The following is a 27,446-nucleotide window of genomic DNA, read 5'->3' as shown; positions in this document are numbered from 1 at the left end:
ACGCGTTGGATGGAGTGGACAGTAGCACTCAAGCAGATGGAAGGCATACGTATTCCTCGTTGTTACTTTCCCAACTACCATCCGGATAGTTTCAAATCGCTTGAACTTCACGTGTTTGTAGACGCGAGTGAGCAAGCTTATGCAGCGGTTGCATATTTCCGCATCGTGGATAATGGACAGGTCAGGGTCGCTCTAGTCTCGTCAAAGACGAAGGTGGCACCGTTACGAGGATTATCGATACCACGAATGGAATTGATGGCAGCATTGCTGGGAGCTCGATTGCGGAAGACTATTGAGGAGAGTCATTCGTTGACGATACGCAAAACCTATTTCTGGAGTGATTCATCGACAGTTTGCTCCTGGATTAAATCAGACGTTCGAAGGTATCGGCAGTTTGTAGCCTTCAGAGTGAACGAAATTCTGAGCCTGTCAAGTATCGACGAATGGCAATGGATCTCGACCAAGGTCAACGTCGCGGACGAGGCAACCAAGTGGGGGAAGGGACCCGTTTGCAATGTGGATAGTCGCTGGTTTCGAGGACCTGACATCCTGTACGAAAACGAGACAGCATCGACAACGATTGCGGAAGAAGCCATCGATGAAAGCGACAAGGAATTGCGTGAGGCGCACGTGTACAGTCATCTGGTCAGGCACCCAATGATCGATGTGGATAGGTTTTCGAAGTTCGAACGACTGCTGCGTTCTACAGCGTATGTTCATCGTTTCGCCGATAGAGTACGTTCGTTGGGTGGATCCACGGATACTGTCGGACTGACGAGTGAAGAAATACGGAAGGCCGAACGTACACTGTGGATGACTGCGCAAACTGAGGCGTTTCCAGACGAAGTGTTCATCTTGAAGAAGAATCGTGAAGAAGGACGAACTGGTGGGAAGCAATTAGGATCGTCAAGTAAACTGTTTAAGCTATCTCCCTTCTTGGACGAGCATGGAGTATTACGTGAAGCAACTCGAGCCGCAGAGGCGGAGATCCTGTCGTATGATCAGAAGTTTCCCATAATCTTACCTAGAAAACACCGAATTACGGAACTGCTGCTGGACTATTATCACCGAAAATACCGTCATGCAAACGACGAAACCGTCGTTAACGAGCTGCGTCAAAGGTTTTCCGTTTCACGGCTGCGAGTTGAAGTACGTATGTCCAGGAAACGCTGCATATGGTGCCGTGTGTATAAAGCGATGCCGGTAGCTCCAAAAATGGGACCACTTCCGTCGGTCCGGTTGGAACCCTTCGTACGCCCCTTCTCGTATGTGGGTGTTGACCTCTTCGGTCCCTACTTGGTGAAAATTGGAAGAGGTGTTGCAAAGCGGTGGGTCTGCTTGTTTACGTGCCTGACAATACGGGCTATCCATCTAGAGGTAGTGGCTAGTCTATCTACGGATGCGTGCAAGAAGGCGATAAGGCGATTCATTGCACGACGTGGTTCCCCTCAAGTGATCTACTCCGACAACGGGACAAATTTTGTTGGAGCGAATCGGGAGTTGCAGGAAGAAATGAAGAGGATCAACGAGGAGTTGGGTAGTACTTTCACAAACGCCCACACCCAGTGGAGGTTCAACCCACCTGCCGCCCCTCACATGGGGGGTTGTTGGGAAAGAATGGTCCGGGCAGTGAAAGCAGCCTTAGCGTTTGTTCCGGTAGTGCGAAAGCTCGACGACGAGTCGTTCGCTACAGCACTTGTAGAAGCCGAAAGTATGGTGAACTCTCGACCGCTCACCTTCGTTCCTCTAGATACAGCCAATCGTGCATCTCTGACTCCCAACGACTTCCTACTTCTGAGTTCAAACGGAGTACGAGAACCGGAGAAGTTCCCTACGGATTCTGGAATGGCCCTGCGGAGCAGCTGGAACCTAGTAAAACACACTTTGGATAACATTTGGCGTCGTTGGGTGAGGGAGTATCTACCAACGATAACTCGGCGGACGAAATGGTTCCAGGACGTAGCACCAATAAAAGTAGGAGATCTAGTTCTCGTGGTTGACGAAAACGTGCGGAATAGGTGGTTGCGAGGACGGGTAGTCCGAGCATTTCCGGGAAAGGATGGAGTGATTCGCCGGGCAGAAGTGCGGACTTCTGGTGGGTTACTAAAGAGACCTGCTACAAAGTTGGCATTGCTGGACGTCGTAAGCTCTGGTGCCGCCAAATCGGAAGTTGTGGCGACACGGGGGGGAGGATGTTCGCCGCAACAGCCCCTTGTAGCGTTTGCAACAAACGGTAACCGACGCGACACGCTGATCCCGACAGTTGATACAAACATCTCAACCGTCATGACATGATGACGGGCGAAATTGACTGACAGAACTAAGACATATATAGTGAGTTTTGGATCTTTGATATAAGATTGTTACATTTTTCGGATTTCTCAATTATAATTGTTACATGCAAATAAATACGGGTAAATTAAAACTATTTATAAAACTAAGCTAGAATATTTATATCATGCACTTATAATAACTTACAGACTAGAAATCTACACTCTGTTGTGACTAGATAAGTGAATAATAGTACGGGAGACTAAATTGTGAGTAGGAGAGGAAAGAGTACATTTTTATTCTAAATAAATTGATTTTCTAGCTTTGAGCTAATTACCACCCAAACCTGGGTCTGTGATATTGCTGAAGGAACTCTCAAAATCTGGTGCAACAGTGTGGGTGGGTGGGTGGGTGTGTGTGGGTGTGCGCGCGTGTGTGTGGGTGTGTGTGTGTGTGCGTGTGTGTGTGGGTGGGTGGGTGTGTGTGGGTGGGTGTGTGTGGGTGGGTGTGTGTGGGTGGGTGTGGGTGTGTGTGGGTGGGTGTGGGTGTGTGTGGGTGTGCGCGCGTGTGTGTGGGTGTGTGTGTGTGTGCGTGTGTGTGTGTATGTAATGATTTATTCTATCGCCTGTTTCTCAGAGATGGCTGAACCGAATCGTTCGCTATTACTTTTGTTTTAAAGGTACTATTCTCTAGTAGATCACTATTGAGTTGTTTCGTGATACGACGTTTCGTTTAAAAGCTATAAGCGAAAATGTGAAAAATACGTGACACGGGTTTCTCCGGAACTACATGACCGATTTCAACGATCTTAGTATCAAATGAAAGCCCTTATTGAAACTAAATTGTTCAGGAATCTTGAAAACAAACAAGCAGTTTAAAAGTCATGCTTAAAAAACCTGTTTTGACAAGGTAATAATTATCGCCTTTTCTTAGAGATGACCGAACCGATTTATGCACTATTAGTCTCGTTTGAAAGATAATATATCCTAATAGATCACTATTGAATGATTTTTTGATTGGACGTTTAATTTGAAAGTTACGAGCAACCGTATACACCACACCAAAATTAACAAAAATTAATTCAGATTTTAACCAAGATAATTAACCTAATTTCAATTATTTTAATATCAAACGAGAGGTTTTGACACTACGAATATATATGCGAAATTTCATTAAAATTGGTTTTACCGGTCAAAAGATATTAACCCTCAAACACTCGCACTAACTTTTGTAACGCAGTTACTCGCGCGCACAATAGCCCCAAACCAAAGAAAACATGTGCACTAGAGTTTTGACTGGGAAAACTTGGTCTTAGGTTTATTGAACCTTTGGAAGAGTTTCTTGAAATTGAAAGCTCTATCGTTTGGTGGAATTCAAATTTTGATTAATCCCCCTAAAAGTGAAATAAATAAAATATTTTTCTTCAGTGTCAATATAACACATTGATGTGTTCTGCAAAGTTATAGAGCATATTATTACAAGATATTTTGCTTAAGTCAGTAACCTTCTATCTCTTCAGCGAAGATATAAAAATCTTATTTATTGTATATGAATTTGTAAAATCAGTTTTTCTATTTTTGCTCTTTTTGTAATTGTTGTATGACTTTTTCATGTACTACAAAATTGTACAAATAGTAAAAATACACAACTTTGCTGAAAATAGTATACCTGTATGTTAGCTTGCTTAGGAACTGTAGAACTTTGATTATAAAGAATACTCTAATTTTGACTCCGATTTACTCGACTACCAGCAGACGGATACATTTTAAACATTTTACATTTGCTGATAGTTTTGCTGCATACATTTTCCCAACAATTTAAATTATTAATGCATTGCATAATTATGACATTTTGCGCACAATAAGTTTGTTTAAGAATATACGTTAGTTAAACAACGTTTTGTAACTTTATAACAATATGGCGTTGAAAAACCTACACGTGTTGTACAAAATACAACTGCGTGAGTAACCGAAGGTTAATAAAAATTGATGAAAATTATTCAAGAAAACTCTATTGATGTGATTCAAATAGAATGCATTTTCAACATAGATTCAGCATTATAAATTTTGCTGTTTTGGATACTTTTGTATATATTTATATAAAAGTAATCAATTCGAACAAATTTTTATAGTTTTATTATTTAAGTGTGCTAGTTATTTGAGTGATATAATGCATTATTATGTCGACTAATGTTGTATTTCACTCCCGTGATTATTCGAAAGTTCGAAGTAATTTCGAAACTTGAAAATGGGTTTATTAACACTTCATTGCACTATGGGAAAAAGTAGTCTAAAAACATTACAGGAAACTATGCATAGCTCAAAAACCTATAAACTAGACCTTTATTAGACAATGTATATGTTAAAGAATAAGATTTCCTCTTACAAATTACTTTTATTTGCACTTACTCAGGTTAATAACAACTTACTTATTCTTACTCAGCAATTTCATGAAAACATGATCTATCAAAATTTAAAAGTATTTTGTTCAAATTTTGTAAACTTATTCAATTTTCAAAAATGTTATGTAAACCAACGCACTACGCAACGATAACCAATAGATGAATTATGTTCCGAAGACGTGTCGATTTCTATCTCAAATAGCAAGTAAGACCGTATAACAAAAGTTCCTTTCACCACTAGATGGATTAAATCGGGTTTTTAAGCCTTACCTGATAAAGTCCATTAAATTAAAATGTTGTTAAGACTGATTTTCCCCTATAATCAGTAAAAATAGGTACTTTCTGATGAAAATTAAGAATGGGGTTGGCACCATGAGATACGCCGGAAAATTCTACATAAGATCACTTATTATATTTCATCAGTTGGCAGACCATTTCTGAATGTCGTTCGTTTTTAGACTAGTTTTTCCCAAAGTGCAATGAAGTGTTAATAAAGCCATTTTCAAGTTTCGAAATTACTTCGAACTTTCGAATAATCACGGGAGTGAAATACAACATTAGTCGACATAACAATGCATTATATCTCTCAAATAACTAGCACACTTAAATAATAAAACTATAAAAATTTGTTCGAATTTGTTACTTTTATTTAAATATATACAAAAGTATCCAAAACAGCAAAATTTGTAATGCTGAATCTATGATGAAAATGCATCTTATTCATTAAAATACATTATTTAGCCTTGAAAATGTCCGGAAGTTTTAGGTAGGCGTGTTTAAACATACTTTCGCTAACAATTCAGTTAAAATTACGCAAGACCCAGATATTCAAAACTTTGATGACCACCTTGATAGTTTGAAAAGATGCGCTGTATTTTATTGATAAACTTCTTGAACGACACCATCGTTGAAAAATTACGATTTTTTACGCAATAGCAAATGAACGTGTTTTTGTAGATCGAGGAGAGAATCAGACAAAACGAACCGATTGTGAATTCATCACTGTACTAAATCGATGATAATCAACTCTCCTGATGTCTTTCGAGTGAATTGGTACTATTCGAGGTCATTCCCCAGTCTTTGAATTAGTTTTAATCGCTCTAATTAGGTTTTACTATGTATTTAGGGGTGAATTGGGAAAAATGGGCTATACCTGCATTTTTCACAGTATGGAATGGGTGGGATTTGATTCTTCTGATGTTTCGACAAAATTGGGAAGCTTTTTGAGTTCGTTTCACGGGCGGCAAATAAGTTTTTATACTGTTTAATTAGCTTTTAACCTGATTTTTGGGTAAAATAAGGCAAAATGGATCACTTCCCGAAGTCTGCGCAGGATGAAACCATCACCAATCGATTTCCTGTATTTTTTTACATGAGAATAAAAGTCTTGTAAGATTCCAAACCAGCGGCTTCTAATTCTTGGGATTACGAGCTCGTTTTTGCCCATTGTGCAATGTGTACCCTACCAAAGCTGCTGATCGAATGTCGATGCGCAGCAAAAGGTATGTTTCAAATACAGTCACCCCAATATTATGGGCCACCCAGTATTATGGGCCAGTCCATACTTTACGTTAGTTTCATACGTAACAAATTAGTATTTAACTATCGAGTATGAGTTCAATAGATAGAAGCAACATTCCGCTGCATGCTTGATTGCAATACACTAAATTTGTGTGTCTGAGCATAAAATGAACGGAAATCGAGGGAATAGGTATGTATTCATTGGATTACGGTGAAACCGCCTAGAAAAATTCATTTTCCATATACGAAATTAAACAATGGCCCATAATACTGGGAGCAAAATTGACTTTTCCCAGTATTATGGGTCAAGCATATAGATCAAGAGGATTCGCAGTTTTTGACTATAATTGTAATTTGTAAAATTGTAATCAGTAAAACGAAAAAACGTGCACAGAAAATCAGTACAGTACAGTTCCGCGTTATTTTTGGAAACCACCCAAAACTAATAATCCAGGATAAAATACTTTCTTCTTCCTGAACTGACTTACTGTGCTTAGTTGGCTTGCTGTTCTAAGATAAAGCCTGATGAACAAAGTTTCTCCAATGCACTCGGTTGTGGGCCAACGCTCTTCAATTTCTCAGACTCGCTCCGCCTAATCTAACCATATTGCTCGCTGCGCCCTTATTCCTACCGGATGTGAGCCAAATACCATCTTTGTAGGGTAGTTGTCCGGCATTCTTGCAACATGCCCTGCCTATCGTATCCGTTTAGCTTGGGCCGCCTTTTGCATACTTGGTTTGCCATAGAGACTATCACTTTGATGAAGCCCTCTGCGTGACTCGAATGAACTTGACATTCCACTCGAAATCCGAACACTGCACTGAGTACCATCCATCATACATTGAGGCAGTTTAATGAGCTTCCTGAAGAAGAAGCTAAAATTGAATCTAAACTCAACTCGCTCAGACAGTTCACTATGGTTCACAGAAATTAAAATTTTGGGACAAATATATTTGCGGTTAAACGGCGTGTCTCAGCTCAATGTAGTCTTCGGCAACTTTTTGAATGAAAAAATGATGCATCTTTTGAAGGGGTCGTCCAATCTTTAGGTGTTACTTTAACAACAATTTAAGTAATAATTTTTTGCGTAAACTTTTTTTTTCACCTTTTTGGTTTCAAAATATTAAAGATAAACTAATATCAAGTATTTTTTCTGAAGATATCAAACTCTTACCTTTTACCCATTTTCAGCAATAAACCATTGTTTATAAACGACCCCTCAAATCACATTTCTTCTTGTAACATGTTTATTTCTACAGACAGCTCAATGTGATGTTCTAGACAACATGTTGCACATAAAAGAGGAATATTTTTGCTGAAGACTATTTTGCTTTTTCTGCATTAATTAATAAGATATAACTGTGTTTAGGCTAAAAACCGTTTGATGAAAAATGTTTATTTTTTCAAGGGTGGTGTCTTCGGAGAAGTAAAATAATAAAATATAGCACATCTTCCTGCACTATTAGGGTGACCATGAATTCACCTATTAGGGCGATGCAAACTTTTGTTTTCTTAAATAATTTTTAAAAAAAGTTCTCCAAAAGTGGCAGAAAATACTAAAATAAGCAACTTTGCTGAATAAAGTAACTATCACTTACCGGTTACAAAATATAATGATGTGTTAAAAAAGAACACTTAAAAATCAATTACACTCAATAACTTTGCACACGATTATTTTATTGCTTTCAAATGTTCTACAAAGTTATTTAGCATGTTGAAATGCATATTCGGTGAAGACTGTTTGACGCTAGGATGCATAATTATTAAGTTATACAATGTATGAAAAAAATCCGCACTATTTTCAGGTATTCCCAGGTATTCTCTGAAATACACATTTGGGCAGATAGCTTTAATAATTCCCTACAAATTGGTATGCAAACTAATTGCAAATACTTGCAGATGGCTAAGATATTCGGATTTTTCATCAGACGGTTTTTAACCTAAAATCAGTTTTTAATTAATCACTTTTAATCACTTATTAATTAATGCATATAAAGCAAAACAGTCTTCAGCAAAAATATTCCTCTTTTATGTGCAAAATATTTTCAAGAACATCACATTGAGCTGTCTGTCGAAATACACATGTTACAAGAAGAAATGTGATTTGAGGGGTCGTTTATAAACAAAGGTCTATTGCTAAAAATGGGTAAAAGGTAGAAGTTTCATATCTTCACAAAAATTACTTAAAACTGGTTTATCTTTAATATTTTGAAACCAAAAAGGTGAAAAAAAGTTTACTCAAAAAGTTATTACTTAAATTGTTGTTTAAATAACGCATAAATATTGGACGACCTCTTCAAAATATGCATTAATTTTTTATTCAAAAAGTTGCCGAAGACCACATTGCTGAGACACGCTGTTTAACCGTAAATATATTTGTCCCGAAATTTCAATTTCTGGCCCATAGTGCAGTTGCTGAGTGAAGTACAAGATACAACAAGATCCCTAAATCACGAGAACCACACACATACACACACACAAACACGCGCGCGCGCGTTCGTGCGATTTTCTCGAAATAAAACCTATGTTGTTTTACTGACCCATAATACTGGGAACATTGACCCATAATTCTGACCAGGTTTAAAAGTGGCCCATAATACTGGGAATGGAATATGCTCACATTTTGTTGTTCTGCAAAAAAGTGTGTAATTTTTTAACAAGATTGCCTACAGAACATCAAACTATGGTATATTTATAACCAATTAAGTTATAAATAATCTGTAAATTATTTAAATCTGGGTTTCTACCGATAATTTTGTAGCAGCATCGTGCTTAACTGGTCCGTAATACTGGGATGACTGTAAAACCTTTCCTGCCGATGTGTCACCTATAAAAGCTATAGTTACTATATATATAGTTCGGCGGATACAAAAATCGGGAGCGAAATAAAAGCGGAGCCCAACGTTTTTCAAAATTCGAATTGTGGGACTAATGTTAACCGTTATGTGTGCAACAGGGTACCCGGGTACCTTTTCAGTTTTAAAATTGTTATAACTCATTCAATTTAAAACATACATCATTGAAATTTTGCGACATCGTAAAACTCGTTGATCTTAAGTAATTGAGGTTTTTTTGGTGCATATCCATAATGGGGATTAGCAATCAGAGGCACTTGAAATTTTTTATTACGTAGGAGGGCGACAAGGGTACCCGGGTACCCATGATTTGCTATGTTCATAACTTTGGCTATTTTGAACCGATTTGGATGAAACCAGTGGCATTTGATTCGTACATTTATCTAGTTTTGATTAGATAAAGCATTTGGCCATCAAACGACAGTTAGTTCCCGGGAATCGGTAATTCCGGAGCAATGTCCGGTAAAACGTGGGAAACCGCTTGTTTTGAAAGAATATCAGCTTTCAGCAAAGCTATTAGCTTTGAACATGACATTGTGGACCCTTTTTTCATCTTATTATATAAATTGGTGACTTTAGATCGTACTGGACATTCCAGAATTGGGTTCCTGCAAGGTTACAGATGGCCAGTTGGGTGCCTAATCCAATATTAGAATTGGTTTAGCGGATCTTTTAGATGTTATGAACTGATTTGGCCAGTTTAGTGCTGATTAATAATTTTGGAACTGGTTCCAAATGTATAACAGATGGTTCTACGTTTTGAACTGTTCTGATAATGCTAAGCATTATCTTGAATCCTGCGGTATCATCTGGGACCCCGTAGAAACCATTTTCGAAATAACCAATCAAAATACATCGAAATGTAAAAAATATCACCTACCGAACTAATTCCAAGAACTTTGATACCCATATTGTTAGGTTTTACCTCTAATCCTAGACTGGCCACCCATGACCCCACAGGAACCTACTCCGGAATGGCCAACCTGATTCATCTCGTTATATGAAATAGTACATTGTATGAATTTTTAAAGTTTTTATATCCGCATGACTGATTTTCCTGCATAAACAATCAGTTCTCTACCTCACAGCGGACACTCTGTCGGAATTCCGGATTTTTGAGCCCCGTATGTCTTATAATGGCCAAATGGCCAAATAATTCAAAACTAGATAAATTAACGAATCAAATGACACCTATTTCATCAAAATCGGTTTAAAATTGTTGATGTTATAACAACATCAATTTTGGGTACCCGGGTACCCTTGTCGCCCTGCTAAAGGTGTTTTTTTTGTCGCACACATAACGGTTAATAAACACACTTTATTTCATAGAACTAGTCATTTTCAACACCCACTAGCGATTATTTTCCGTAAAAACCTGCACATTTCTCTATAATTTCAAATTTAATTTCAAAAATCAGAGTTGCCAATTCGCCTGGTTTTCTATCCGCCGAACTATATATATAGTAACTATAACAAAAGCCACTGACCCAATGATGATGCGCAGCAAAAGGCAAGCAATATGCTTCAAATAAAACTTTTCCTGCCGATGTGTCACCTACCAAATCAAATCAAATCAAATAGAAATCAAAGACATAGTCCTACGTCAAAAATCTATCTCTATCTGAGTTATTTGTTCAAATAAAACTAACTCCATATCTTTTTCTATTTACAGTGTGGATGGTACTGGGGTCCAATATCATCGGAAGGCGCTGAAAAAATTTTATCGAATGAGCCAGATGGAAGTTTCTTAGTAAGAGACAGTTCAGATGATCACTACATTTTCTCTTTGACGTTCAAATTGAATGGTTCTGTTCGTCATGTAAGAATCGATCAAGATCAAGGTAAAATCATTATGAATTACATTCAGATTTGATTATGGTTAACGAACTAACGGTTAAGCACGTTAAAAACGTACAGCGAAAAAATATTGAATTTCACTGTTACAAAACATCGAAAAATCTTATAGAAATAGTGAAAAGCTCTGTAAGTTACACTGAAGTTACCATGAATATTGATGTTCTCACAATAAACTTTAATGTAAACCGCCGATTTTACAGCGAATAAAGGGGTGATTAGGTGCTCGACTTTTTCCCATACAAACAAAACCCAAAAACAGGTAACTTTGTGGTACATTCACCCTAATATAGAAAATTCAAAAACTTTTACAGTGAAGTTACAGCATAAAGTGTTGTAAACAGTAAAATTCATAGTAATCATAATGTTTTGCCTTTCTACTATATAAATATATAGTATAAAGGTATAGAAATCACTCGGAAAACCGGAAATGGAAAGAAGGTCCTGCGGGCCGAGTGTTATATACCATTCGACTCAGTTTCAAAAACTGAGCATTTTCTGTGTGTATGTATGTGTGTGTGTGTATGTGTGTATGTGTATGTGACGCTTTTAATCTCACTCACTTTTCTCGGAGATGGCTGGACCGGTTTTAATGTTCTTAGTGCCAAATGGAAGGTCTAGGTGTCCCATAGGTCGTTATTGAATTTCATACTGATCGGACTTTTAGTTCAAAAGTTATGTATAAAAATACGAAAAATATGGGACTTTATTATCTTATAGGTCCCTTAACTAATTTGAACAAAATTGATTGCACATGAAAGAGGAGCCTTTTAAAACCTTAACTACCAAATTTCATGATGAATGGACTTGTGCTTTGAAAGTTACATAAAGAAATGTGATAAAAAAGTATTTAAAGCATGTTTTGCCTGTCTACTACCGTGACCGGACATAATTGCGATCAGCTCCTAATTCCGATCACTCAGCCTAAAGAGTCATTTTTTAGAAAATTGAGCCAAAATCTGTAGTAAATGAGTATGCTCCGTTATTGTGCTATGTGTTTATGTGTCAATTGTTGAAAAATTACTGTCTTTGGGGAACCGAGCACTTCAAAATAAATTAAATACGACAGGCAGTCGCAAAAAACGCCAACAAAATGTATTATCTTAGCCGAAGTGCTAAGCGCACGATCAAATTTGCCAAGATCATAGCAGCTCGGAAACATATTACCTTCTTCGGTATTCTATCCAAACAAATAGTTACAAGCATATATAACCGTTTTATATCATATTTGGCTGAAAATATGCTGAATTTGCGGAATTTATTCCATTAAAGTGATTGATCGGAATTATGAACATAACTTTTCTTTCTGCTTTTAATTCCGATCACTATATCAAAGTTATAAACTCTCAAAATGGACGTTAACGAAGTTGGTATTTGGGCTTTAGGATTATTCGCAACATGATAACATAGTGGAAATGTTGAAATCTTTTGACGTAGAACTACGTCTTGCGACAGGATATCAATCCAAAATTTGGAGTCAAGCCATCGTCACGAAAGAATAAAAAATTTTGAATGCTAATAGCACATCCAATTTAAAACGAATTTTGATCATGAACGATGCAGCAATTGTACGGCTTTCTTAAAAAGATTGTTTGCCAATCACTATTTAGTGAATTTTTCCAGATATTTTTCGTATGATAGTCTTGCTTCCCAGGCTGCGGAAAGACGGATGACCATAACACACGCCATTATTAATGCCTGTTTTCCTATTATAACATATTAATTATATTATATTACTTATATATTACTTTGAGTTTTCTCTTAGAGCTTTGTTGATAGCTGGATGCGTGTGGCAGATTTCTATACTGATATACTCCAATTTTGGCACTGGTAGAAATCTTCTTTTTTGGTATCACAAAATACCTCTCCTACCAAAAATACGCTCCAATTTATTAAGCAAGATAATATTATTATGCTGTTTGTTTTTTCTCACTTTACGCTACACATATATCAATATGGTGTAAAATTCTTTAATATTCGAGGTTTCTTCGCGATATACAGCCTAACGTAGTTCTACGCCAACAACGCGGTCATATCTGGAACACAACCTTTCTGATTTGAAGGCTGAATGTGGCTCAGTTCTAGTATAATTGTAACAATTGAACGAAAATAAAAGAAAGGCAAGGTTTCATAATCCGCTTGTCGTGCTCTAATGATAATAATTACAATTAACGCAAGCAGAAGATGACTGGTAGGGGAATTATTGTCAGACTCTATAAACGCAAAACATTTCAGATCCACTTTCACTTTCCAATCCATTTGGTACAAATCAACAATAGTTTTATACTTTAGCAGCTAATCATGACGTGATCGGAATTAGATACACCTGTGATCGGAATTAGAATCACTCCTTAAAATTGATGATCGGAATTAGGTGCACTGATACATCATACTTTGATGCATTTTTTGTAACTTTCGGTAAATAATTTGGGCATTTTCATATTTTTCCATGAAACATAATTGAAAATACTTGCTAAAGACACATACCATGTAAATAAATGTCAAAGCTTTATTTTTCGGTGAGGGTTTAAAGTTGCATCATGCCTTAGGTGATCGGAATTAGGTGCTTTCACGGTATATAAGTATATAGTATAAAGGTATTTTGTTTTATTCGTCAAGCATTTGTAGACTACATGCAATAATATTATTACAATGTTTACTTATATACTATACATTATTCCTATGGCTAAGTCGTAGTTTAATTTGGATTCTGGACATAGTGATGTCAATTCTTTCGCAATTTTGATTATAAAGGCGCATCATGTTATTGACTGGTCCATTTTTCGCATAATTGGTTTTATATGATTTTTCCATAAATATTTTTCTAGTTCTAAGGTTACGACTCGGCGCATAAAAGTTTAATTGAGCAAGCAAATCTGCGGACTGGATGCGTTGAGAAATAATGTTATTGATAAAGTAAAGCATTGCTTGTTTGCGACGTTCTTTAAGTGTTTGTATATGGATGAGCATGCAGCGCGCTTCATAAGATGGTAATGGAAATACTGTCCAGTTAAGTTTTCGAAGCGCGTATAGTAGAATTTTTTTTTTGTGTGGATATTATCACTACGACCGGCATTTTGATCTATTGTGATCTTATCCAGGTGTTATTCCGCACTTCGTTGTTATTGCAGTATCGCTATAGAGTGAGCGAACTGCTTATTATCCATGCTTAAAGTGTCGGTGTGTTTACACCCCTTTTTCCCTCTACGCTTTTTACTACTTTTCAACCAATCTAGCTCTAGAGCCAGGTAGTGCGGAGACTAGTTATAATTTGTCCTTGGACAAGAGGCTTCATTCGCACCTCGAGCAAGTATCATTCTTATAACCAGCCCCGGCTAAAGACTTGAACATGGTCGGTAAAGCAGAGTTCAGCACAGAGTGAGGGTGTGTATGTGTATATGTATGTGTTCCTTACTACTTATGCATTCCCAATCTCGTTCCTAGAACTAGGAAGCGGAACAAGCTATAATTTGCCCTTGAACAAGAGGTTTCATTCGCACCTCAAGCAAGTACCACTCTTACCACTTGCCCTGGCAAAAGGCTTTCATTGTTAGTAAATGCAGAATGCAAAAGGAAGGATGAGGAGGGGCCTGGGAATAAACCCATGCTAAAGTCACTTAACATCGAATGGCCTGATTCTACTAACATTCGAACCCACGACCACTCGCTTGTCAAGACAGACTCGGTAACCTTGCGGCTACAGGCCCCCCCATAGTAAAAATTGTTTCTGAACAGATTCAATGCGTCCTTCGTGTAACGCAGTGTGTGGGTGCCATACAATATTGCAATATTCCAGAATAGGTCTTACATATGTAATGTACAAAAGTTTTATTGTGTACGGGTCTTTGAAATTATGACTGAAGCGATTGATAAAGCCCAGCATTCTATTTGCTTTGTTAATAATGGTATTGTAATGTTCTGTAAATGTTAGTTTTGAGTCTAAGATTACTCCTAGATCCCTTACAATTTTACATTTTGGTATAATATTGTTTCCTAAGTATATGTCAATAGAGGGAGTTTGAATTTTCCTGCTAAATGCTATTGAGTTACATTTTTTTACATTCAGGTTTAGTAAAGATTTGTTGCACCAAGTGTTGAATACAGTGGACCCCCGTTAGTTTGAACGATTCCTCATGCAAACTAACGGGGTTACCTTTTAATTTGAACAACTGGTAACCCTAAATATACTGGAGCTTGTGTGAACTGGTTGCCCTGTTCTTTGTTATTATTTTGGTGGTTTGATTCAGTTGGCAGTTACAAGCAGCGAATATTTCATTCTCCGATCAGATTTCTACCATAATCGTTGAGAAAACGCATTGTGAAACAGATTGAACACGCTAGATCAGTACAAACAAATCGTGTTTATGTGCATTGTCTGCACAAGCAAATGATGTCATATTGAGACCCAAGTAACAATTTCAGGCTGATCAATCGCTTTTATAGCTGATTTTATTCAACCTGTTGGCTGATCTATGGTTTAGGTTTAGAAATGAAAACCTTTTTTCAGCTCTTAAACATCTAAATCTGGTGATTTTATCAAGTTTCAGGCTAATTAATAGCTGCTTTCGAAGCTGCAATGAAGCTTAATAGAAACTTTTTTGCACTTTTAATAGCCAATTTGCGCAATGCTGTCAATTCTATTTTTAGAATGAGAAATAGTTTTACAACCTACTTTTCCAGTCGCTTAATCAACGCTTCATCAACCTTTATGCAGCCAAAAAAAATCTATTTTTAAATTTAAAAAAATGGAACGCGTCATTTTTATTTCGCCGTCAACGCGATATTTTTAGTTTCGAATAACTTTTATTCGAACAAGTAAGCTAGCTAATTAAAAATGCATGTCTTTTTTCCGGGAATTGAACCCGCCATCTTTTGATCCATAAGCACTCACCGTATAACCCGCCCCATTCGCATCTGCAGAACAGACAGTGAGAATATCTTTACACCTGAAGCCAAGCCCGTCTAGCGTGAAGCAGTCGATAATGTCGATAACTGACAAACTTTTGCTGTCAGCCGAATTGCGAAATTCTATGATCTGACAGTATGTGTGCTGTGAGCCGAATGAAAACTTGGTAGAAGTTTGTAAAGCCACTTTAACACCCTTAAGCAGACTTAAAGTAGTTTGAAAGCTGTGAGCCTAATGAAAGCTTCCACTCTACATTTTAACACCTTTAAGCAGCCGTAAAACGGTTTGATGTTTATGTGCATTGGCTTATGGTTTATGGCTATTTAGAAGCAGATTGTTTAGCAAAAAAAATCCGCTATTAAGCTTTTTTATCAGCTTTTGGGAGAGAACTGGTTTGAAAAACTTAAAGTAGCTTACACATCGCTTATTTAAACACCATTTGAGCGCTTACTTTATGCAGCTTTGATCGCCTTAAACCAACCCGTAAACAGCCATTGCTCTTGCAATTCAGCTTCCGTTGTTACTTGGGGAATGACATTTGAACCATTTTTAATTTGCACGTCGTGCAAACCAACGGGGTTCAAATTAAAAAGTGTTCAGATTAAAAACGGTCAAACTAACGGGGGTCCACGGTACATTGACTTCATTCTGAAATATTGCGACGTCATGGACATTTTTAATTTCCATATATATTTTCATGTCGTCTGCATACACAAGTACTTTTGAGTGGTTAAGTATATAGGAAATGTCATTTACGTGCAAAATGAAAAGAAGTGGCCCTAAGTGGGAACCTTGGGGAACCCCAGAGGTGACTTGAATAGGGTCCGAAAGGGCATTTTGAAAGCGAACAATTTGTTTACGTTCCGTTAAATATGATTAAAACCATTTCAAGAGCTTCGGTTCTATTCCAATTTTTCTTAATTTGAAGATTAATAATGGTATGTCTATTCTGTCAAATGCCAATAGAAATCACTAGGAAAACCGGAAATGGAAAGAAGGTCCTGCGGGCCGAATGACATATATCATTCGACTCAGTTTCGAAAACTAAGCATTTTCTGTGTGTGTATGTATGTGTGTGTGTATGTGTGTGTGTATGTGACGCTTTTAATCTCACTCACTTTTCTCGGAGATGGCTGGACCGATTTTAATGTTCTTAGTGTCAAATGAAAGGTCTAGGTGTCTCATAGGTCGCCATTGAATTTCATTCTGATCGGACTTTTAGTTCGAAAGTTATGCATAAAAATACGAAAAATATGGGGCTTGATTATCTCATAGTCCCTTAACCGATTTGAATCAAATTGATTGCATATGAAAGAGGAGCCTTGCAAACCCTTAACTTCCAAATTTCATGACGATTGGGCTTGTAGTTTGAAAGTTACTCAAAGAAATGTGAAAAAATAGTATTTAAAACATATTTTTGTAACATATAAGCATTAATCTAATGTAAAACATCACATGATTTATTATCATTTAAAAATTACTGTTGAGATCTATCAAACGAAACCGAGTTATTGAAAATCGGACGGTTCATTCAAAAGTTATTCAAACTTTACCACTTAAGCACCGTATATTAAGTCGTTAAAACGTGTTAAATCAAAACTGCCAATAATCGCATATGAGTCCCATCTGTAATATCATCAAGTTGAGAAAACAGCGTTTGAAGGTATTTTTCTTGTTTTGGTTATTTCACCTGTTGAGCGCAGTTTATTCCTATCTTTTCGACATAATATATTAAAATAGACCTTTAATATAACTTCTTTATCAAAACATTGAATTTTTTGTGAAAATTGCAATTAAAAATAAGGTAGAGACTGATATGCGATTACTTAGGTCATCGAATAGCTAAATAATCGCATATCAGTCCCAGCTCTTCTCAGTCACAAACGTTCTGTGATGGATGTAGTTATGCTACTAATAGCATTTTTTCTCAGCCTTCCAATGGTGGTCTTAAAATGAAAATCGGTTGAGGTACTAATGGTGAAAACAGCGATTTTTGTCATAAAATCCAATAAAGTGACCAAATCCAAGATGACCACAAAAAAATCAATTTTTACTTCAGGAATTTCAACCTGTTCTTCTTCTTTACAGAATTATGCCATTTATTAGTTGTTTCATTGCAAATTTAGGAAGCATTTCATGATATATATTTAAATATTTTGCTAACAATTTAACTTTTTTTTAAACCATCGAGCCCCTTCGCGAACGAAGGGTCCACTGTTTCGAGGTATTAAGAATTCTCATATTTTAACCATTTCCAACCAATCAAGTATAAGAGTTCCAATATTTGAAGTCCTCACGTGTCATTAATGGCGCCGTTTCAACGAAAATTACCAAATTAATTTTCGTATGGAATTGCTTTGAAACAATCCTGTATTTATAAATTAACTGATGATTTTTAATAATTAAAAAGCGTAAAAACAACCACAAATATTGTTTATATGGATTGAAGTAAAATATATGGCCATAACCTGGAAAAACATTTGGTGGGACTGATATGCGATTATTTTTAAGATGGGACAATTTGTCGTCATATTTTTTTCAGACTTTTTGAAATAAAAACAGCTTTTTAGTATTCTTAATGGATAGTAAACCAAGAAAAAGAGAGAATCTGATATTTAACTCAAAAACGATGAAAATGCATATGGGACTGATATGCGATTATAGGCAGAAAACATATCAATCAAATGTTGATTATATTCAATGTGTGTGTATGTATGTATGTGTGTATGTATGTATGTATGTATGTATGTATGTATGTATGTATGTATGTATGTATGTAGGTATGTATGTATGTATGTATGTATGTATATGTGTGTTTATGATGACAATTTGCAATTTAGAAATTTGCATTGAAACTCAAGAAAAGTGTGAAACATGTCAATTGTCTGAAATTCTTGAAATTAAAGAAAAGAAAAAACTTTTCCCGACTAAATTCCACTATTTAATATTTATTCGCGACAGATACGTATATGCTTCGAAATAAGACACTAATGAAGCCTGCACGTTGTCGGCGAACTACGTATCTGTCGCAAATAAATAAATATTTATTTATTTATATTTTACTGGTTTCGACTGTGAATAGTGTTTGGTTTAGGTATACGGCTTTTGCAGTCCACGAAATGATTTCAAAACGATATTTGTTGTATATCCGACGTTTCGGCCGTTGGTTTCGGCCTTTTTCAAAGGAAATCTAGCAATTGTTTGTTTTATTGATAACATGTAACGTACAAAATTATAATTTTACTCACATAGGTATCGTTTTACGTTAAGCGCACTAGCTCTGCGGTCTATTGTTAGGAGATTTTTAGTCCAAGTTTTAAGCTAATTTAGGAGATATAATTAGAATAAGGTTTTGATAGAGTAGTGCTTGTTTTATAAATTGAGATTATACCATTTCTTTTGCAAATTGTAGAGGATTGTGCATTTGAATGTTTTCTTTTTTCACTTTTTGCTAACTTTGGTTGCGTTTGCGTACACTGTGCTATCTAGCTTATTTAAGTTTTGAGTTATCAGAGCTTTATGTGTTACCTAGAGTGGTTGATTTGTTGTGGTGGGTGTGATTGGTTTACAAAGTTTTGGAGTTTGCTGTGGTGGTTGTAATTTTGGTCTGTGGGGTTGTTGTCGTCTGGCTATCGCTTTTTTTGATTTTGGTTTCGGTTTTTTATAGTCTTGAGTTGGTGTAGGAGCCCCGCGTATATGCAGCTTATTCCATCTACATCTGTGCGGTGATTAACTGTATGTGTTGTATTGTTGATATGAAAGCTTTCTAATAGTGGTAGGAGTTGTGGGTTGAGAGTGCGGTCTAATATTTTGGTATCGTCCAGGGAGAAACGGTGTTGGTGTTGGATGCAGTGCTCTAGTAGAGCAGTTTTGTTTCCTACATCAATCACTGCTTGATCTGTGTAAGCGTGACCAGATTCTATGAGATGTTCTAGTTTGTTTAGGTTGGATTTGTGACCGTAAATTCTGGTTTTAAGTGTATTGCGAGTCATGCCTATGTAACTGCCTACGCAGTTGTTGCACGGTATCTGGTAGATAACGTTGTGTTGCGACATCTTTTCGACTGGATCCTTTACTCGAGTGAAGAACTGTTTTACTGTGTTTTGGTTGCGATGTGCGGGTTTTATCGTGGAGTAGTCCTCTCTTAGAGTTTTGGTGATTGTTTCGCTGAGTTCTGGAATGTATGGTAGTGGCCGATATGTTGCCTGGTCTTGTTTTGGTGCGTTGGTTTGCGTTGTATTGGAGTCTTCGGTTGTACGGCTTGTAGTGATACGGTGGAACAGACGGTTGATGAGTGTGGTTGGGTAGTTGTTGCGGCGTAATTCTCGGTGTACGATTTGTTTTTGCGGTGCAAGGTTGGAGTTCGAGCTGAGTCGTGTGATGCGATCTATGAAACCTATCGCTATGTTTATTTTTTGTTTCATGGGGTGGAATGAGTGAAAATTTAATAATCTGCCGGAAGCAATTGGTTTGCTATACCATTCTGTTGTCATTTTCTGGTCGTTTTGTCTAGTGATTAAAACATCTAGGAATGGTAACTGATTATCTTTTTCGGTTTCCACTGTGAACTGCAAGTGTTGGTTATAGTTGTTGAATATGGCTAATGTTGTTGTTATTTTGTCTTTTGGTAGTGTCAGGAAGAAATCGTCTACATATTTTTTCATGTACGGTACCGGAAAATCTATTTCGTGGTTCACGGTTTCTATTATTGTGTTTAGTACTATGTCTGCGAGAGTTGGTGAAAGAGGGCTGCCCATAACACTTCCGAATTTTTGGAGGTATGTTTGTGATTGGAATCTAAAGTAGCTTGTGTCCAGTAGGAATTCAATTATTTCGAGGAACATGTCTAAATTGATTTTTGTTGTTTCTCTTATTTCTTGCCAATTATCTATGACTCCTTTTATCGCTAGATCCTTGGGTATATTTGTAAACAGAGCTACTACATCGAAGGATACCATGACATAGTTGTCTGGTAGCGTTAAGCTGTTTATTTCTGCTGCAAATGTGAAGGAGTCCTTTATGTTGTATTTACTCTGTGACACGGGTTTTAGAATCTGTTATTTATTTATTTATTTGCAGTCAATCGTGTGTAGACCGTGATACAAGCTTAACCTAATGTTATCAATCGATTACATATTCTATTTATGTTTGCTCGTTTCTGCTAGTTTTCTGTTGTTATTGACTTGAATTACTTATTGTCCTAAAATATTGCTTCAATTTGGTTTTTTTAATTGTGAAGTCAATAAAATTACAATGTTGGTTGTATAGCACCATCATTTGATTTATGGACCCGAATTTAGCATAATTAGTTCGATAATTTATGTTCGATTAATTTAAATTTCTAGCAACACTGCATAACGTTTGTTATTGTGGAATCTGCTCTGAATAATTTTCGAAGTTTTGTGTGATATTTCTCAATTTGCCGCAGTTAAATCTTCACGAAGTGTTTAATAAGTATTTACTGTATTGTGCTAAAGTGAAGTTCAGTTCATTGAAACGATTGCACCGGCCAGAAATCAGTGATTTTGTACGCATATCGGCTGCTTTGTTTACTTCACTGACTACAATGGAGTTCGTCTGTGATAAGTGCGCCAAGCCGACAAAGGAGTCTGACCATATCAAATGTCAGGGCTTCTGCGAAACGGTCGCTCACTTCAAGTGCGCAGGTGTAAGCAGCCAACTGTTTACAAAAATAAAAGCTGGTACCGATAACATTCTCTGGTTTTGCGACGGATGCCTGAAACTGTTGAAATATGCTACTTTTCGCCCTACGATTGCTGCTCTTAGTAACACTATAGCAGAGCTAATAGCACAGCAAACGGCTGCTATCAACGAGCTGAAAACGGAGATGCGTAAAGAAAACGCAAAGGCTGCCAGCATAGCGGGTAAATCGGGCATCACGCCGCGCATCCCGCAAAATAATTGGCCATCCATTCACCGTCCAACACCTAAGCGCCGTAGAGAGGACCAGTTCGTTTCTAACCGGGACATCACAGTCGGAACGAATACTAACTTGGCAACGACAGTCGTCACTATTCCGGTAGCGGAAAAGAAATTTTGGATTTACTTATCCAGAATCCATCCGGACGTATCAGTTCAGAACGTCCACGATATGGTTAAAGAATGCCTACAGTGTGACGAACCGCTCGAAGTTGTTAAGCTGGTTAAAAGAGATGTTGATACGAAATTGCTGCGCTTTGTTTCCTTTAAAGTGGGTATCGATCCAAAGCTCAAAACTGCCGCACTAGCTGCAAGCACTTGGCCTGCTGGGATCTACTTCAGAGAATTCGAAGAATATGGAACAAAAAACGGACAGGGGTTGACGCCAGCCGTGGTAACTACACCGATTGTTCCCTAGTCGAAGATCCTCTTTCTTTGGAGGATGCGGGGGGCCAACGGGCCCCCCATCCAGTTAAGTATATGTATTTCAATTGTTTACCAAAAAGTCAGAGATTGTGTGTATTTTCTAGTCTGCCTGCACGAGCCGAAAGCGGGAACGAATTGGTGGAGGATGCATCTCGCATTAATTTCTCGCAAGGCACCGAATGCGACACTCCTGGCATTGACAGTGATATCAATCACCGAGCAAATTTCATTATCGAAGGCAATACCGATACCTTTCAATCTCATCTGACGATGCCAATGACTCCTGCTCTGGTTCCCGAAACGGCTACGGACGATCAAACTAAACTTCGAGTTTTCTACCAGAACACAAGAGGACTCCGGACAAAAATCGACGATGTCTATCTGGCTGTTTTGGAAAACGACTACGACGTATACGTATTAACGGAGACTTGGCTAGATAGTCGCTTCAATTCGTTACAATTATTCGGCGATGACTACACCGTCTTCCGGAATGATCGCAACCCAAACAACAGCATACATTTGCGTGGAGGTGGCGTGCTAATTGCTGTCTCGACTTCTCTCGTTAGTTGTCAAATCGTCGAATTAGTTCCAGTAAGACTCGAAACGATTTTGGTTAAAATAGTTACAGGAACCAAAAATTTGTTTATTGCGGCTGTCTATGTCCCACCCGAAAAACGTGCCGATTGCAGTATTATACAGGATCAGCTGAGTGTGTTTGAGTCCGCTTTCGCCAGAATGCGAACGTGTGATACTTTGTTGGTATTGGATGACTTCAACCAGTCTGGTCTAGCATGGAAAAGCTGTGTGCAAGGCTATGCTACTGCTGACCAAATTGAATCGTCATTTACTTCTGCTAGTCGTATGTTGCTTGACGGTATTGCGTTTTTGGGACTCCGGCAATTAAACGCTATTTGTAACCACCAGTCACGCTGTTTGGATCTTGTTTTCGTGAATGAGGATTGCTGCCCTAGTTGCTGCGTTTCCGGAGCACCGGAAACTATTGTTGCTCCTGACCCATTTCACCCTGCCCTCTGCGTGGAATTAACTACTCGTCGGCCAACACAATTCATCGACATACATGATCCAAATCAACTTGACTATCGTAAAGCAAACGTTGAATTGTTACGGGATCTTTTATCGCAAATTGACTGGGGTTCTCTTGAGCACTTTGCTGAAGTCGATGACGCCGTGAATTTTTACGACCAGATGATGAGCGAATGCATAAACATTGCTGTACCCCCTCGGCTGCCCCCGCGGAATCCCCCTTGGTCTAACGCAAAACACCGTAGAATGAAAAGAGCTAGAGCGAAGGCTCTCCGTGCCTACACCTCACGTCGTTGCCCGATTCTGAAGCGCAGTTTTACCAGTGCCAGCAATAAATATCGGTCTTACAATAGGTTTCTTTATAATCGCCATGTTCGCCGGGCTCAGCAAAATTTGCGTCGGAATCCGAATCAGTTTTGGAACTTTGTTAACACCAAGAGGAAAGAAAGTGGTCTTCCTTCGACTTTGTCGCTCAACGATGATAATGCTTCCTCGGTTGCTGAGAAGTGCAACTTATTTGCGCAACACTTTTCAAGCGTTTTTAACTGGAACTTGACCACTGCTTCGCAAGTAGAGCAGGCTCTGTCAAACGTACCATCTGCTGTGCTGGAAATGGACATATTCAGCATATGCGAGCAGACAGTCATTTCTGCTGCTAGTAACCTGAAGTCATCCTTTTCGCCCGGACCTGGTATGCTTCCACCAGCGTTAATGAAAAAATGTTTAGATGTCTTGGCAGTTCCGTTAACATCCTTATTCAACTTGTCGCTTCAACAACAAAAGTTCCCTACTTCTTGGAAGAAATCTTGCATGTTTCCGGTTTTTAAAAAAGGTGACAAATGTAATGTAACAAATTACAGAGGAATAACTTCTTTGTGTGCGGAGTCTAAGGTTTTCGAGACTATCGTGAACAACACATTATTTGCTGCCTGCCGAAACTATATCAGTATAATGCAACACGGATTTTTTCGCGGACGTTCTGTGGAAACAAACCTTGTTGATTTCGTGTCGTTTTGCATCAAAAATATCAGTTCCAAAGCACAGATTGATACAATATACACTGATCTAAAAGCTGCGTTTGACACAGTGAATCACAAACTACTTCTGTGCAAGCTGAAGAGGCTTGGCTGTACCGAGAGGATTTGCAATTGGCTGGAATCATATCTCGTTGATAGGCAACTCTACGTACGGATTGGAAATTGCCAGTCTGCTACATTTACGAATCATTCAGGTGTACCGCAGGGTAGTAATCTTGGTCCCTTACTATTCTCAATATTTGTAAACGATGCAGCACTGATCCTTGACCAAGGCGGACGACAATTCTTTGCTGATGATTTGAAAATATACCTTGCAATTCGGCAAATCGGAGACTGTATGGAACTGCAGACTTTGTTAAATCGATTTACTGATTGGTGTAATAGAAACCAATTGTTATTGAGCGTGGAAAAATGTTGCGTGATCAGTTACCATCGTACGAACAATGTAATCCGATTTGATTACAATATTGCCGGAACTAAACTTAGCAGAGTCGAGCAGGTAAAGGATTTGGGAGTAATACTAGACGAAAAACTGTCCTTCGGACCTCACATCGCAACGATTATTGAGAAAGCTAGCCGTCAACTTGGGTTCATTTTCAAAATAGCTCGTGAGTTTGATGATCCATTATGCTTTAAAGCTCTATATTGTTCGCTAGTCCGTTCAAGACTAGAGTTTGCCAGTGTTGTTTGGTGCCCGTATCAGGCAATATGGATTAATAGACGAGAGAGCATTCAACGCAAATTCGTCCGTTACGCCCTGAGGAATCTACCTTGGAATGATCCGCACAACTTGCCTTCCTACGAAGATCGCTGTCGTCTGTTGGGCATCAAAACACTAGATCAGCGTCGAAGAGCATCGCAAGCTGTTTTCATCGTAAAACTGATTACTGCAGAGTACGATGCTCCGGATCTGTTATCGCAAATCGGTTTTTACGCACCTTCTAGAGTCCTGCGACCAAGAACTATGCTTCAGGTGGTATTCCAGACCACCCAATATGCTGCCTTCTCACCAATCTCAGCAATGGCCCGTCAGTTTAACCAATATGCTGATTTGTACAGTTTCAATGAAACTTCATCCGTGTATCGTCGTAGATTATTAGAGAGTGGTTTACTATAGTTTGTCTTTTCATGTTAATTTTTTTTAAAAATGACAATGTAATGCTATAATAATGTAATATGTATCAAATGTATTGTGACGCACATTAAAAGACGGTGGGGTTTTTATGCACATTTGAGGAAGATCTTTTGGGACCACCTCAAGTGAGCTTTTCCCCACCCTACACTTCATGTAGACCATTAAAGGTCAGATGAATAGCAAAATAAAAAATAAAATAAAAATAAAATAAAATAAAATAATGATCCGTGGCAAGGTGCGTAAAAATTTAATTTAGATAAGAGTTCGGCAGAATCAATACGTTGTGAGACTATGTCATTAACAAATGAGACCATTGCAAATTCACGACGCGCCTTTAATGTTTCGATATTTATAAGCTTGCAGCGGTCGTCATATGACGGAAGAGGAAGGCTCGTCCAGTTTAAATTACGGAGTGCGTACAACAAGAATTGTTTTTGTATTGATTCTATTCTATTTATGTGTGCATTGGCAAACGGAGACCATACCACGCTACAGTACTCAAGAATGGAACGAACGTAGTAAATGTAAAGTATTTTTAATGTGTATGGGTCTCGAAAATTAAAGCTAAAGCGTTTTATGAAAGAGAGCATGTTGCTTGCTTTACAAGTAATTGTATTATAGTGATCTATAAACGTTAATTTTGAGTCTAGAATAACTCCCAAATCTCTAATTCGTTCACAATTTTCTATCATTTGATCTCCAAGGGAGATGTTGGTTATAGGTGTATTTCGTTTTCTACTGAATTTAATTAATTTACATTTGTTCACGTTTAGTTAAAGTAAGCTCTTCTTACACCAATTATAAAAAATTTGAATTTCGTTACAAAATGTGTTGACATCTGTCTCATTTTTTATTTCTAAGTATAATTTCATATCGTCGGCATAAATAAGGATTTTTATATTCTTGAGAACGAATGAGATATCATTAACGAATAAAATAAACAATAGCGGTCCTAAATGAGACCCTTGAGGGACTCCAAAAGTGACTTGAATGGGATTAGATGTTTTTCCTTTAAATTCAACAATTTGCTGGCGGTATGTGAGATATGATTCGATCCATATTAAAAGTTCTTGATGTATACCTATTTTTTGCAATTTGAAGAGAAGCATTGGTATATCAATACGATCAAAGGCTTTACTAAAGTCGGTATATAAGGCTTCAACGTAGTTTCCATTATCCATTGCGTTAAGCGAAAAGTTAACAAACTCGAGTAAATTTGTTGTGGTTGAGCGTCCTTTGTAGAAACCATGTTGTGTATGAGTAATTCTATTTTTTATTTGCGAGAATACCTTCTTATTGACAATTGCTTCAAAAAGTTTTGGAATACAAGAGATAATTGCAATACCCCTATAATTACGGATATCAGATTTCTTACCAGCTTTGAACACAGGCACTAAGAAAGATCTTTTCCAGATGCTTGGGAAAATTCCAGATTGAAGGGACATATTAAAAAGCCAGAATAGTGGAGTAGCTAGCTCTGTTGCTAGTTTTCTTATGAATGCTGGAGGTAAACCGTCTGGTCCGGGGCCTTTGGAGGAATCTAATGTTTCTAAGGCGTCTAATATTTCTAATACACTAATTTGTCTAACGTTTACGTCATTTGAGGAATCTGGAAAATGTGTAAAGTAGCCGTAATCGCGATCCTCTTCTGTGAATGAACCATAGATATCTCAGAAGAAAGTGGCATTGGCAATTTGGTCGCAAATTTCTTCTGTTATCTGTGGTTTTTTCGTCCAAATGCATTCTAGATGGAAAGTTTTCTGATTTTAATTTTGATTTTACATAGTTGAAAAAGTTTTTTGGTTTTGATTTTATCTCACGCTCGGTTTTTTGTATATACTCTTCAAAGGCAACATTTATTGCTTGGTTTAGTTGATCACAGAGATCAAGATAATTTGCTAAGTTATTGTCATTGTTATAGTATGCTTTATGTGCCTTTTGCTTGCGATTTTTTATATTTTTTATTTGACTGTTGTACCATATAGGATGCTTTGAATGAGCCTGACGCCTTCTTTGTTTCATAGGCACTTCGTCTTTTAATATTCCAAATATGAG

General features: G+C 37.6%; 1 protein-coding gene across 2 annotated transcripts in view; it reads left to right on the top strand.

Annotated features, from left to right (window-relative positions):
* The window catches only part of LOC128733061 (uncharacterized), an 849,877-nt gene that overhangs the window by 520,841 nt on the left and 301,590 nt on the right, over window positions 1-27,446 (top strand). For both annotated transcript variants that reach the window (XM_053826645.1, XM_053826654.1), the window contains exon 5: window positions 10,722-10,890. In XM_053826645.1, the coding sequence (XP_053682620.1) occupies window positions 10,722-10,890 (169 nt within the window). The remainder of the gene's footprint in view (window positions 1-10,721; window positions 10,891-27,446) is intronic.

This window comes from Sabethes cyaneus, chromosome 1 (assembly GCF_943734655.1).
Source record: "Sabethes cyaneus chromosome 1, idSabCyanKW18_F2, whole genome shotgun sequence".
In the NCBI taxonomy this organism is placed as follows: Eukaryota; Metazoa; Arthropoda; class Insecta; order Diptera; family Culicidae; genus Sabethes; species Sabethes cyaneus.
This window is presented reverse-complemented; position numbering and strand designations above follow the sequence as displayed.